This window comes from Coloeus monedula (assembly GCF_965178545.1).
Source record: "Coloeus monedula genome assembly, chromosome: 17".
Lineage (NCBI taxonomy): Eukaryota > Metazoa > Chordata > Aves > Passeriformes > Corvidae > Coloeus > Coloeus monedula.
Window position 1 is genome coordinate 5712274 of NC_138797.1, and position 14902 is coordinate 5727175.

The 14902-nt window shown below is 44.9% G+C and overlaps 1 protein-coding gene across 1 annotated transcript in view; it reads left to right on the top strand.

Annotated features, from left to right (window-relative positions):
• The window catches only part of RIMS4 (regulating synaptic membrane exocytosis 4), a gene marked incomplete at both ends in the record, with an annotated part of 47748 nt that overhangs the window by 23452 nt on the left and 9394 nt on the right, over nucleotides 1–14902 (top strand). Inside the window, one exon of the mRNA XM_082292918.1 lies at nucleotides 7527–7668. Within this exon, the coding sequence (XP_082149044.1) occupies nucleotides 7527–7668 (142 nt within the window). The remainder of the gene's footprint in view (nucleotides 1–7526; nucleotides 7669–14902) is intronic.

The following is a 14902-nucleotide window of genomic DNA, read 5'->3' on the forward strand; positions in this document are numbered from 1 at the left end:
GTGTCTGAAGAGATGGGGTTTGGGCTGGGTTGTGGGGGAAAGAGGGAAGGCAGCCTCAGAGGCTGTTCATGAAAATAACCCCATGAATGATTTTTAGTCCTCATCTAATGGTGAGGGGGAAGAACAAAAAACTCTGGATTCAGGAGGAGTTGGTTTGACATCCACACATCTGGGCAGGGGTGTCAGCACTGCCTGTCGGTGTGGGTGAGGACAGGCCAGTCTGAACTCTAGGTTGAGAGAAAGCTTTTTTTGTGCTAAAATACCCTTGTGGGCCAGCAGCAATGGGATGTATTGGGACTGTGCTCCATTGGGAATTTGGAGGTGTCTCATTGGCATCTCCAGAAGTTGTCCATACAAGCAGGGTGTCCTGGCCCTGCTCTGCCTTCACTGGAGTTGGTAGCTGTAACAGCAGTGAAAATAGTGGCTAATTTTACTATTTTCTGACTCTCACAAGAAGAGCTGATTGAACTTTCTGAACCCTGTGAAGGTACCTAACCTCCACAGATTAGGAATTAACATGTTGAAATACTTTTTTCCATCCCATAGAAGATTCTGTGCTTAATTTGGAAAGAAAGGGTGTGATTTTGTTGCTGTCTGAAACTAGGACAAGGGGAATGAAGCAAACAGCCTGATTAGTGCCCCTGCTTATCCCCAGCCATTTTCTGTCATTCTGGTGGATTACTCAGGCTGTGATGATAGCCTGGCATGTTCTGGAGCACAGTACAAACTGCCTCTCTTTAGGTGCTCATAATTCACACTCCATTAGGATGTTGATGTGGGGAATGCTTGGCAGGATGTCAGGGCTTGCCAGGCATGATGAGATTGAGTTCATCTCGTTAAACTGCATGCTGAAGTGACAATCCAGTATTTATTTTTTTTTTCCTCAGCAGAAGCAACCCCTTAGGAGAGCATCAGGGCTTGCTCTGAAGAGAGATACCCCTGTAAAGGGGCCTGTGCTGCCCACCCCGGCAGACGCCAGCTCAGCGTGTGCCAGGCTGCACAGGTGTTGGGTATTCATGCAAGGCTGTGGGAAGACTTTTCTTTTTCTCCTTTGAAGGCGAACAATGGAATTTTTATTCATCTCAGAATTGATTCATGGCACACAAATCTTAGTAGGTGTCACAGGGAGTCAGCATCTGACTAAACAGAATTTTTTTTTTTTTTAAACACTTCAGGAACAACTGTGCAGTGACAAAGTTTGAAGTGGAGAAGTTAATGTGCTGACTCTTTTCTCGGAGTACCTGAAAATAAGTAGGAGGTCAAATGGTCAGTGTTTTAGCAGTCTGATGGGGTGCTGAGCTGAGACTCCCATTTCTGCTTTTTGCCCACAGACATGCCAAAGACCAGCTGTTGGACTTGGGGACCTTCCTCACCTCAGCAGTTGATACCATCCAGATGGGTGCTTGATGTTTTCCTTTCTTCATTTTCAGCCCCAAACCTGCATCATCTTTTCTGATGACGTGCATTGTCTTTTCTCAGAGGCAGATCTTCATGGGGAAGAGAGATAGAAACAACTTTTAGGGTCAAAACCAGAGAGTGAAGTTAGTGGTTGTGGAAAGCGAAAGGGCTTGTGAGCCCGTGTTTGAGCCAAGGGTAGAGCAGGCAGATTCAGCATGAACTGAAAGGAGATAGCTCAGGGCAAATCTCCTCTGCAGGCAGTCGGGTCCTGTCCTGTCTCTGCTTTCTATGTGATCTGCAGCGTGCTCTGAAGGCTTCATTGGCTCTGCCAGATGGGTTTTTCTGTGTTCCTTTGCTGGAGTTGTCAGTTCTTCATGCTTCATAAGTGCAAGTTGGTATTTTGGAGCAAAACAGGCAATTCATGTGCTGAGGAACCCAGGTGTGAATCCAGAGAGCAGAGTCTGTCCAGGTCGATGCCCTGCAGCATGTTTGGATGGGAATTGTTCCATACTGCTTGACTTGGGTAAGAAAAGCAGTGGGGATGTAGTCTCTTTGCTCAAGCTCAGACAAACTTCCTTGGAAAATACAAAATGTTATCTTTTCCAGAGCTTTGCAATAGGAACAAATGAAAATAAGCATCCAACGGATTTCCCTTTCTGATTTTTCCCCTGGCTCATCAAGTTTGGGAAAGGATAACAGCTACCCAGGCTGTTTTGCCAGACCCTTGGTGTGTCTTGGGTGGCCTGTGCTGGTGCTGTGTGTCCATGTGCTTTGGGTGCCACTGTGTTCTGTGCTTGGAAGTGGTTGGGTAATTTAGGAGCAAAGCTGATGGAGTTGAGATTCAGTCAATGCCTAATCTCAGGCCTAAATCAATACCAATTAATTCTAAAGTACAGGATGGTCTGTAGCACATGCATCATGTTGATTTCTTTTTGTGCTGGTAGTATCCAGCAAACTGCAAGCATGGAGGAAGAAATTGAAAACAAAGTGGAAAAGAGAAAGATGGTACCAAGTACCTGGGTGGAGGAAAAGGAAGTGACAAGGGAGGAAACAGTGTAGGGATAACAGTGAAAGGGGCATGCTGTCTCTCAGAAATGTCATCAATAAGCATCTATCATAGAGTAATTCTGTGTAGGAGTAATAATTATATAATCATGACCTTGTGATGAGCTGTTGCAGGATTCACATAGATTTTTCAAGACTTGCTGGCCTCTGAGCATGGAGAGCCCTGTCAGTAGCAGAGAGGAAGAGCTTCAAAGAGTTGTGCATGGGAGTGACATAGAAGAGGACATGAGAAGTGGTTACTCTTCCCTTGGAGGAGAGAAGGGAACAATGCCACTCTTATTTTTCCCACCCCTGTGATTTTGAGCAAATCCAATTCTTGGTGGCAGCCCTTCTACAGGAGCAGCACCATTCTTGAGAAGAGGATGCCCCTCTGTGTGGTTGACAGCTGAAAATTTAGTTAAGGGTACTCTTCAAAAGATGCTCTGCTCTGCACAGGGCACCTGCATGGTGACCTTGCTCCTCTTCGATTATTACTGGGTTGTTGGAAGGAATGAGGGGAAACATGATAATGAGATCTAATTAATAATGAACAAAATGATGGAATATAATTAATACCAGTCAAGAAGAATGTAGGGAAAATGGGTCTTGTGAGAAACATTTTTCTCCAAGTTTTAGAAGACACAGATATCTGGGTAAACGTGATAAGTATGTTAGGGTTTTGTCCTAGAACAACATGACCCTGAAAGTGTGATCGTGATAAATGGATTAAAAACTTGCTTCATGTATCAAAAAGCAGTTGTCAAGGAAAAGCCTCAAAGGCAGGAAGACTCTTTGAAGGCCTGGTGGTGCTCAGTGTTTTCATTTGATTTGGAGCAAGCATGAGCTTAAACCTCATTTAATTCACAAGTGATGTGGACACTAGAAAGAGAGTAAATAGTACTGAGGGTGAGAGAGCTGTATAGAGCTGTCTGAAGTTTTGCTTTCTTTCTCCTCAAATAAAATTCATTTTCTTACCTATTTTTTAATATAATGTTCTGCAAGGTCGTACCAGCAGGATGGGCAAGGGATTACACAACCTCCTGGCAAGGTGTGATGTGATCAGGAGCTTACTGTGGTCTTGGGAGATGCCAGCAGAAGCAGTGAAGATGAGAGTACAAGCTGATTTTTACCTCTGTACGTGTTTCTGTACTAAAATGCAGACTCCAGTTCTGCTGTGTGTGTTCTCAAAAGGGCTTTTAAAACCTGGGGAGGTCATTAAAAAGATCCAAGGCCAGGAGAAAAAAAAAAATGCCAGAGCATGAGAGACATAGAGATCTCAGTCTGTTTAACTTGTCAAAATAACATTGAGAGAAAACTCACCTGCACTGCAGAAAAGTCTTTATAGCAAAAACACAAAGCAGCTCTCAGGGTGGAGAAGGGCTCTAAAAAAATCTGGTGTGTGAAAGCTGAAACCAGGCAAAATTAAGCCACATCTCTAAATGTCAGGTAGTAAAATAAACCGTGCAGGCAAATGGCAGATTCTTCATCTCGGTATCTTCAAACCCGGAGTGGATAGTGCTTTAGAAGATATTCTTTAGCCAAACATAAATTGTTTGGCTGAACAGAGCAAAATCGAAGCGCCTGTCAGCACTGAGAACTTGGCAGAGTGACTGCTGGGCCCTTCTGGTTGTTGGGGTCAGCAAGGTGCTGTGTATCTTCATCCTGGATATTTGACCAAAACATTTCTTCTTCCCAAGGTCATCCCAAAGTAAAATCTGCTCTTAGTGATGTGTTGCACTGCAGGCTTGACTGACTGCTTAACCTTTGTTGTTTGCTGCTTGATTGGAAGAGGTGCAGAGAATAAATCTGGTGACACTGCAGAAAATGTCGATACTACTCTTACTTGTTGCAGATACCACTGACAAATTAAGACAAATGATTTTGCCAGGCAACGCCCACATCGATGCATATGATTTACCTTCTGATTGGCAAAGGTGTCGAAGCACAAAGATTTTGGTTGGAGGAGGCACAGCCCCCGTGCCATGCTCCACGCTGACCAGAGAAGGTTAATGGCAGCTGACTGTTGCTTGTGAAATGTTTTTGGCTCACAGATGAGAAGTACAATGTCGCCCATATATATTTCCTTTCCAGGTGTGCTGTCCCTGATCTGTCTGCCTCTCCCAGCTGATGGGGCTGGATAGTTTAGGAACCTGTATCTCATTTCTGATGGCATCTCTGGTGCTTATGGTGATCTCTTACCCTGTTTCAGTCATGCCTCTGGCCGCTGTGGTTTGGGAGCTTGCCTTTTTGGTAAAACAAATCACTCCCCTTCTGTGCAAGGGAAACTTTTGGCAAAAGGAAAGTGTAGGGGGAGAAAGGTTGGAGAATCCTTTTTCCAGAATAAAGAGAGGTCATTTGTAAGATGCAGGAGTTGCTGTGCATCTCTGTCTGGAAGAAGAGGAAGGAACAAAGGATTCTTGTCCTTTATTCCCATTGTCTTGTTTTACAGAGATTCTCGATTAAATTGTTTTATTTCCTTTTTTTCTCCTTTGTCTGTCCTTTTTTTTTTTTTTTTTTTAATAACCCGCAAAAGCAATCAGGACTACTAGAAAATGACCCACCCAGCAGTGGAAGGCTGTGCATGTGATGCTCTACGTCTGAACTTGCCCCATGCCAGCTAAATGATCACTGGTACAGTGCCCTGGTGCTCCCACAGTGCTGCCTTTCCTTGCCTTTGGGCCCTTCTTCTTGATGTCCCTGGCTTTGAATCGGGAGATGGCCGATAGAAAGCAAGCAAGCACCTTGTGTTGCTCCAAACCCTTGCTCTGTCCCAAGCCTCTTGTTTGTTTCCAGCTATGGATGAATAGTCTTTTGATTTTGAGTGTCTCCAGGCACATCTCATTAGATTGGGGAAAGAAGAGATTTTTTTCAAACAGATGTTGCATGGCTGGGCAATGGGGCATTTTTAATTTGTCTCCTACATTTTTGTCATTTGATGCTTTGACTCTGGCTGCCAGCAGGGCTCTTGTGAGGACTAACCTAAAAGGGCAGGAGGATGAGTGCTCTGAGTGCACATGTGAAGGAGGGATGGGCACTGGTGCGTGTGGATGACTCAAAGATTGTTTGTGGAGGTGAATGCAAGAGAAATGAAATGGACCATCAAGTCTGCCCACGAGGTTGGGGGATGTGCCCTCAGAGGAGCCTGCAAACCCCATCAGAGGCTCCAATGAGCTGCACAAGGCTAAAGAGGGTGCATCAAAGGGAGCTGCTCTACACTGGTTGGGAGAATAGGCACGGCCGTTTCACAAGGCTTCGCTTTTATTGGTGCCCATATTGTTATTCTTGCCTGAAGGTTTGGATTTTGAAAGCACATGAGAAATATGTTTTACGTTTGTGTAACTTCCTGATTTATACAATGTGCTTCATGCATTGCTCTAGGCACACAAACAGTGCAAACTGTAGTTAATGTTAACCCAGAATGTGCAAATTCGATCCCCTTAGCTCATAGGGACATGTGTACACATGCTGCACCATATGTGGGGACAGCAGCTGGTACAGAGCCCTGGGGCCAGCACGTTTACCCACTTGGAAACCTCATGATACCAGAGGAAAAGGTACTTTACAGCTGTATTTATAGGAGAATTTTTGTCTTTGCTTTTCGGCATAGATACAATTGGAGAAGTAGGATAGGAAGCATTTCTGATACCTTACCAAATTTTTTTTTCAAAGTCTCTCTTCACACCAAGATCTAAAGAAAAGTATTTTAGGTCAAGCAGCCTGCTACACAAATAACAGGGTATTTTAGGCAGGTTCTTACAGATACCCTCATGTTTCCAAAGTAGTTCGGAAAGTGATTCACAAGAAGTTCCACCTGAATATGAGGAAGAATGTCTTCACTGTGTGGGTGCACTGGAACAGGTTGCCAGAAGGTTGTGGAGTCTCCCTCACTGGAGATATTCAAGAACCATCTGGATGCAATCCTGTGCAGTGTGCTCTAGGATGACCCTGTTTCAGCAGGGAGGATGGATCAGATGAACCACTCTGGTCCCTTCCAACCTCACCCATCCTGTGATTTTTTGAAAGATTTGTTTCCTTTAATATTTGGTGTTCTTGAGTTCTCCAGACTCAGTAGCCAGGTCATTTCTCCTCTGGAGGTGGTACTCAAAAAGCTGGAAGGTTTCTGAGAGCACCATGGGTCAGGGGTTTGTTGCCTGAGTCCTGGGTAATGACTGGGCATCTTTAGAGGATTTAGATAATTCTGCTTTGTTCAGAAAACTTGTAGCAGATGTGTTTCAGGATGAGTGCTCTATGTGGGATGAAATCTGGAGCTTCCTAACACCAGCTACAGCAATTAATAGTAATGGTATTCATTACGTATTCATTACATAACATGGTTTGTTCTGAGAAACAGACTGCTCGAGATGGAGGATGAAAATAGCAGCTGTTAATTTCAGAGGGCTGAGCCTCTGAAGACTGCACCCAGGAGGAACCAGAACCTACTTAATTCCCTCTATGCTGTGGCCGAGGGCGTCTACCAAGGGGAATAGTCCTCTCCAGGGTTTTCCACTGCTGGTGCCTTTTCAGTGCCACCAGGGAACATTTTGACTGTGCCCAACTATTCCCCTGTGGCCGGTCTGGGAGGGCTTCTGCTTTCACAGCACCTCTGGTGCTGCCTGGCCTTTCCCTCCCTTCTGATCACTCGTTGCCCACCACAACCTGCCACTGTTTTTGCTGTTCCACACAGCCTGAGGCAGCAACATGGGATTTGGGATAGGCTTGGAGGCATCAGGCTGTACTCCTCAGCCCACGGTTGCTGCTGCTGTGTTCCCTGACTGGGTAGCTCCAGGTGTAGCCAGCTCTGGTGTGGCTGCCTGCTCAAAGGATAATTAACTGGTACAAATGGTTGGAGTAGGTAGGGAGGTGTGCATGCTCTGAGTATCTGCTGGCCCTGGCATGGTGGAGCACTGAGTGTGTTCCAGAGATGACTCGGGAGGTGCTGATGAAGCAGGGCTGAGTAAGGAAATGTTGCGTGACAGATGCCAGGCTGGTCTTCCAAAAGAACTTTTCTGCTTCTCCTTGGCCTTGTCAGTGCAAAAGGCTCTGGGAATAGAGGCTGACTGCCTTTTCTCTCCTTGTGTTCCTAGACGGTGATGGTCGGAGACTGAAAGGAGCCATCCAGAGGAGCACAGAAACTGGCCTGGCTGTTGAAATGCCCAGCAGGACCGTCCGTCAAGCCAGCCACGAGTCCATCGAGGACAGCATGAACAGTTACGGATCAGAGGGAAAGTAAGTCATCCAAAGGGAGCTGGGTAATCACTCGTGGGATGCACTGTCCCTGTACCTATTAATTTTCCTCCAGCATGATGGACGATGTGTTTTTCTGACTTGCCTATGCTGCAGGTGTCCTGCCCATCCAATTAGAGCAGATCTCTGTCTGCATAGCTGGCACATACTTGGCTGTTTATATACTTTTTTTAGTGTCCTCATTATTCTGAGCTGAAGCAGATACCCATTACTTTTAACCGCTTTGCCTTTGGATGAGTAATTCAGGGTCAATAGCAGAGGCTCATTACTGATCGTAAATTATAAGCCAGTAGTTTTTAGTGTTGCACAATAGTTGTCCATTTCCCCTGTTTCAAAATAGCCCTTTGGTTTGGGGCAGGCAGAAGTGTCAAGGTACTGAAAAGGGTGAAAGTAATAAAATACCTTACAGCACAGCAAAATTCTGATATCAAAATATATCTATTTTGGAGCCCGTGTGTACTTTGGTAAAAAACCTAATTTTGTTTCCTCTGAGTTACAGGGTCCTAAAATGAAGTGTTTCAGAAAAGATTTTTGACCCCAAGAGAAGTTACAATACACTTTGTTGCATTTAGACTTTATACAAGAGTACAAAGCAGGGGATCTTTCCGCCAGAACTTTGGGACCTGACTTGTCTCCAATTCTGGTTTTTATATTTCCATTACTTGAAGCTGTATAGGGCAATTTAATAATTTTACCAAGATGACTGTTCATGGGAACCTTTGGAAGCAAAAAACCCACAGTATTTAAAAAAGAAGGCAGTGCATACCATCCAATTTTGTGCTTTCTAGGTGTGAGCCCAAAATGTTTCTATACCTAAAAGGTGTTCTGTTTAAGCCAAGGACCACACTTGGCATCACTCTGTATGCTGTCTCTAGTCCTGTGTGATATTCCAAGTACACTGTACAGTTAAAATGCTGGGAGAGTCCAAAGGCACTCTCAATTAATGTGATTCTGGTGTTAAATAAGTAACAGGCTGTAAATTAAGAGAGACTTTCTTTAGCTTTAGAAGTAGGCTAATCCTGGAAAGGCATCATAGATCTGTGCTGAAGGTTCAAAATAGTAATGAGGCACAGACTGCGATAGCAATCTTGTCACTCCAAAGCTGTGATGTACCTTATCTCTTCTGTGAGCTGCTGTCTCCAGGGAAATATTCCTGCTACACCAGCACAGTCCTGTGGCTTGGAGTTCTGCCTCCGCTACTAGATGCAGTGGATTAGTGATTAAGTTCAGTCACTGGGCAATGAGGAGCAAGAGTCTGCTTTCATGCAGAGCAAAATTCTTTCCTTTTTATATTTACATAGCTTACCCTCCTGGGAAGGGGTGTAATTCCCTGGATAGTCTGTGTCCTCTCACTGCACACACTGGCTGCTTTGTTGGGCTTTCATGGAGAGGGAGTATTTCTGCCAGCAAAATACTGCACCCCTGCAAGTGCTGTCTCACCCTGAAGGCAGGTGACATGTAGCTATCAGCTCAACAGAGAAAGGAAAAGCCTGTCTTGGAATCCAAGTGTCTTTATTAGAACAAGCCTAACATTTGGTATTCCAACCTTGAATGCTGCCAGAACATCCTTGCGAGCACCTCAGCCAGGGATGGGGTAGTTTCTTCTCTGAAAAGTGTGATTAAGTGGTTCCTGGATGCTTTGTTCCTAGGTGGGATAATTAATCTCTTCTGGGAACCCAATGGGAATTGCAGCTATCTGCCTGAGCCACAAGTGATAAGCAAACAGGGCTGGGAGTACAAAGAACTAAGAGAGCTCAATTCTCTTAAAACGTGGTGGGAGGGGAGTTTCTCTGCTTTCTTTTCCTGCAGCAAAGAATGGAATTGTTTGGGGAATAGCTTTGAGGAACAGAAATGTGTTCTCCTAAATCAGATTTCTCTTGACCTCTCTCGTTTGCTGTAGCTGTCTTCCCAGGGAGGCAAAATGAAGATTCATATGTCTCTGTTAGCTGTGGCGAGTTGATTTTCTTTCTAATAAAAGCTGGGTTTGTGACTGGTGCAGATACTCCCAGGTCAGAGAGTTTTCACCAGTGACTGTCAAACCCCTGGTTTTCAGCAAGGCGAGGCTGTTCTAATTCTTTCCACCCGTGCATCCCTTTGATGTGTTCGCGCCTGGAAGAAGATGGATTGAAAACCTCATCTTCCAAGAGGGCTTGTTTCTCAAATTCCATGTGTTTTTATAATCCTTATCAATTTAAGGATAACTTCCAAAGGTGGCACACTGAAGTGATCAAAGATTTGGTGAAACTTTGCTGCAGCAGGCTTAAATACTTTCCCTCAGCCATACAAACTGCTTTTATAGAGAGTTGCTCACTGACTGCTTTTTCATGTTTGTTGCAGTGAGCTGGTGGCAGCTGCCACAGCTGCTCTGTGCTAGTGCAAGGTATCACAGGCAAAGAATATTCTGAAGTGCATGATTTTGAGCAATGCTGCTTTCGTGTGAACACCAGAGTGCATAAAATCCAGGTTTTTTTTTCATGGAGAGGCATATTATGCAGGGGTATACCTCTGAGGTATGCTAGGCCTTCTTTCAGCAAAATACTCCCTTTACCTGAAGATGAAGTATACTGGAGACCAGCTGGGCTAAATGATGCATCTTCTGGAATTTAAGCTCATACAGCATGCCAGTAAATGCTGACAGTGTCAACACACTGCTTCATGTAAGTTTTTGCCAGACAAAAAGCCCTCCAACGTTCTTATCCAGGTTTTCTGTCACACAGTGGTTGTGCACTAGTATAGGAAATTAATATACTAAAACTCAATGTGAAACTTTGTAGAAGGAGAAGTAGATATTTACTTTGAACAAAACTGCTTTCAGTCATTCCCATGTCCAGGTTTCATTCCCTCATGCTCTCCACCCCATGCAGGCACCACGCCTTGTGAATCCAGGTGCTGAAGCCAGGCTGGGTTGTGTGCTGCAGGGAGGACATGGGACACCATCTGTCAAGCCCTTGCTGTGTCTGCTGAGTTGTTCTTTACAACTCACTGGCTCTTAGACTATGTTTTTCTTACACTTTCTAGGACTTACCTGCTATTTTGGAGTGATCTTTCACTTCAGGGTCTTGCTCTTTTTCATCTCTGTAGATCTCAAGCAGCACTGCCACAGTTTTGTTCCCTTTTTGGGGGGATCTTTATGGCTACAGTCTGCCCTCAAACAGGGCATGGAAGTGATGTGCTCTCTAACCTTGTTGTCCATCCTTCCCCTGTCATTGGAGAACAGATCTGCTACAGCCAGGCTGGTTGTGCTTTCACAGATGTTTCCATTCATAATTAATCTGGAACAATCTTAGCACTGGTTACAAATCTCTACAGCAGTGAATATTTTCTTCTATGTATATACTTAAAAATCTGCTTGAGAGAACAGTTATCCACTGTAGTAAGTGCCTATGGGGTAGTCTCAGGACAGCAGGATTGCTGCAAGGATACTATTCCGAATATAGGAATAAGTCACAAACAACCCTGTGAGATTCAGCAGAATCTCAGCTCCATCCTGGCTCTTGCACGATCTACATCTTGTTTTGGCTGGGTTTTGCTGCAGCTGCACGAGACCATGTACAGCATTCAGAAAGCAGTAGATTCTGGACTTGCATGTAACTTGTTCCTGCCAAACACTTTTCTTCCTGAAAATGGAGCAGAAAGATAAAAATGGACCTGGAACAAAAGCCTGCTAGCTGCCACAGTGCCTAGTGAGTGGTACTCATAGCGTTTTTGTTCTTGCCGGCTGCTGCTGGGATGATTAAGTTCTGGAGAGCTTAGGTGATTTTTACCTTAGAAAAACACAGCAGGTGGTGACTAACAAAGACTTGGAGGATTGCTCTCGTATTATCTGAGAGGAGTGTGCAGGTCCGGCAAGGAAGTGTCTTGTTGTTGGCTGTCCCACCTCTCTTCTCCATGGTGAGTGCAGTGCCACCTGTGCTCTGCCTGAAGGCTGTGTTGTGCCCGTGGCAGGAGGCAGGACACAGCCTGGCACCAGTGCCACCAGCACGGGCATCTCACACCTCTCGGCTTCCTTCTGTCTCTGGTACCAGGTCTCCCGCTGGGCTGGTGTGAGCCAACACTGGGGCTTAGGCTGGGGGGAGCTGCCTGCCCTTCTCTGCTTTACTGTGGAGCAATAATTAATAGGAAGCAGGAGAAAATACTGGCCTGGGTTGTGACCACATGGCCACATGAAAATTCATTTTTCCTTCAGCAAAAAGTATCCCTCGTCATTCAAGAATGACCAAAAGACTTGGTTCCTGAATGCCCCATTCACACTGCAGCTATTCACTGAATGTTTCTTTTTTGACTTTCAAAGCCAGGAGACTTCTAGACTCTTTTATAACAGATTTTCTTCAGGCCTCTTTTTATCTGAGTCCTTTAAAAAAATGTAATGAAACATTGTTAATATCAGTTCAGGCTGTAAGAAATCAGTGTCTTTTGAGATGGAAACCAGGAAAGGCATGAAGATTATTTCTGTAATACCTCGAGAAATTCCTCAGCCTGTTCGGCAACAGCACATCATTTTGTGCTGGCAAAGCTTGACCAGCACAGCTTGGAAAGGGTGTGACCTTGAGAGCTGTAGTTACAGCAGGAAATACAGTGAATCCCACCTTCAGCAACCTCTTGGGAACAGACAGAATTGCTCACTGAAGACAGGTAGCTATCTTTTATTCAGTGCATCTGAGATGACTAGTGACTGCTAAAAATGGAGCTAGCCTGGCAAGGTGGGGAAGGGAATGGGGGAGGTCTTTGTACAGAATTCGCTGCATAGTTTTTATAGCACTGTTTCAGTGGCAGAATTCATACAGCAGAAGGAATCGGATACGCGAGCAGAGTACAATGTGTTACAGCACATAAGACAGCACGTCACAGTGCTAAAAATGTTACAGAAAGTGGAGTGGCCCAGAGAGAAACAGAGCTTGTTGAGAGGCAGAGTTTGAGATCTTGCCTGGCAGAGGAGAGGTGTGCTGTTGGTGGGCTTAGGGTGAGTTTGGGTCCTGCAGGGATAGATGTTCATGGAAAACCTTCCCAGCCAAAGTGAAGGCTCCTGCAGCATTCACATCGACTTTGACAGGGTAAGGGGCTGTGTGCCCAGTCCCTGGACAGTGCAGTTGGATGCATATTCCTTGTGCACACGATAAATATTTGGAAGATGGGGTAATGGAGATTGGCAAATTCTGCCTTCCTCCTTAGCTGATAGATAGCTGCTTGGCTCCTGCCTGTGAGCTGCGATCTAGAAGACTTCAACATGCAATATGGATGAGTGTGATTGTTACACAGAACATTACTGCTCCCTGAAATTGGAGTTCTGATGGGGTTTTTTTTAATGCTCAAATAAAATAACTGTCAAATATGTTATCAGTCTCAGAGGAGACTTCCCCCTCCCCATTTCTCCTGGCTGAAGGAATGTGTTGCTGTCCCTGTTTTTTAAAGATAGAGCTGGACACTTCAGCTCCGTGTTAGATGTAGATGTGTGGTGTATCTGTTAGTTCAGCTGTGCAAGTCAAACCACTGAGATGCATGGCTGTGTTTAGGCAACTTGCTTATTAATTGCAAGTTTGTGCCATGAGAGGACAAAAAAAAAAAGTCTTTTTTATTTACAAGAACAGAACAATAATTTCTGAGCCCTGGGCCCAGATGCATACCATACACATACCAGACACAGTGGAACAGCTCTTTAAGAATGTATCACCTCTGGAGACTTGAGATGATGGCAAATAGGTGTTTGTGTGGATAGTGTAAATGAATCCATGAAAAGAACAAGACAAAATGTTTTCTTTTGAAAATAGCTGTTGTCTGGGTGTGTCAGGGGGTGGCTGTGTTGAAGCTGTCTGGCCTCACCACCGTCCCACCTCGCTGAAGCCACGGCAGTGGAGCAGTGGAGCTCCGTGGGAGTCAAGGTGTGCAACTTGTGAAATAGGGAGACAGGAATGGGGATTTGGTCCAAGGGGGAGGACACAAAATTCTCTTGAGAGAGCTTCTGGACAAAAGGGTCTTACACCCAGCCTGTGAAGGGAGCAGATGAATGCCTCACTCAGTATTGCTTCTGCACAGACACAGCAGCAAGTGTTACAAGTTAGTACAGTCAAGACCAGTCTCAAAATCTTACAAGATAAAGCAAAAACGTATGGTATCAAGAAGAAAAGAAAGGGCATATGTGGTCTGTTTTTCAAACTGATAATTCACAAATAATGTTCAGGACTGATGTGTAAAGAGGAAGGACTGGAAAAAGATTTGGAAGGAAAAGTAAAACAATGCACCAGAATAAATTCTCAGGGAAAGATTTTAAGAACAGATTAGAAAAGCGGCTGTCATGGATGGTGTAAATAAGCCTTGGGACCTGGGTGTGGACTGGCTGACCTGTGGAGATGCATTTTGACCATATTTCCTGCGAGTTTTACAATACTGTGACAAGCTGATCCTGCAAATGCTCGCAACAGCATAATGGGATACCTGGCATACACAGTCCCAGAAGCAATTTAAAAATAGATTTAGGAAAGAGGTCAGACAAACTCCGCACGGACAGGAAAAGAAATTAATGATACATTTTCCCTAAATGTGTCTGCCTTTGCACGCTGCATGCTAATCTGTAGCCACCAGCGGGCGGGAGTGCGGAAGAGGCTGAGCAGAACCACATATGCTGTGAGAGAGGGATCTGCACAGCTGCTCTGCATTTTCTTTGTAGCATTTTGCATTGAAATCAGTGTTGTCCATCTAGGCATTCAAATCCTGATCAGTTTACAAGCAAACTCTGAAAAACTGGTTTTCCATCCAGTCATATATAAGGAGCAGCTGCTGCACCATGAAGGAAACGACTGCATGGTGCACACAGAGGGGGGAAGGACACAGATCTTTGCAAGGGGTAGGTCAGGAAATGCTGATACCTTGAAAGAGCAGAGAAGCAAGCAGCTGGCAAAGAGCCTTTAAACCACTCTTAAATTACTCTACAGAGGACAGATTTCATATGCCCTGACCTACAGTGTGCAGCACAGGAACACAGTCTTCAGAGGGTGCACAGATTTCCTAAATAATCAGGATTAGGAATGTTGTGTTTAAAAGAAGAAGGTCTGGGCAGTTTCAGCCTCAGTTCGAGCACACAGTTTCTAAGATCCATAGAATCATGGAATATTCTGAGTTGGAAGGGACCCACCAGAATCCTCAAGTCCAACTCCTGGCCCTGCACAGGACACCCCCAGAATCCCACCCTGTGCCTGAGAGCGTTGTTCAAATGCTTCTTGAA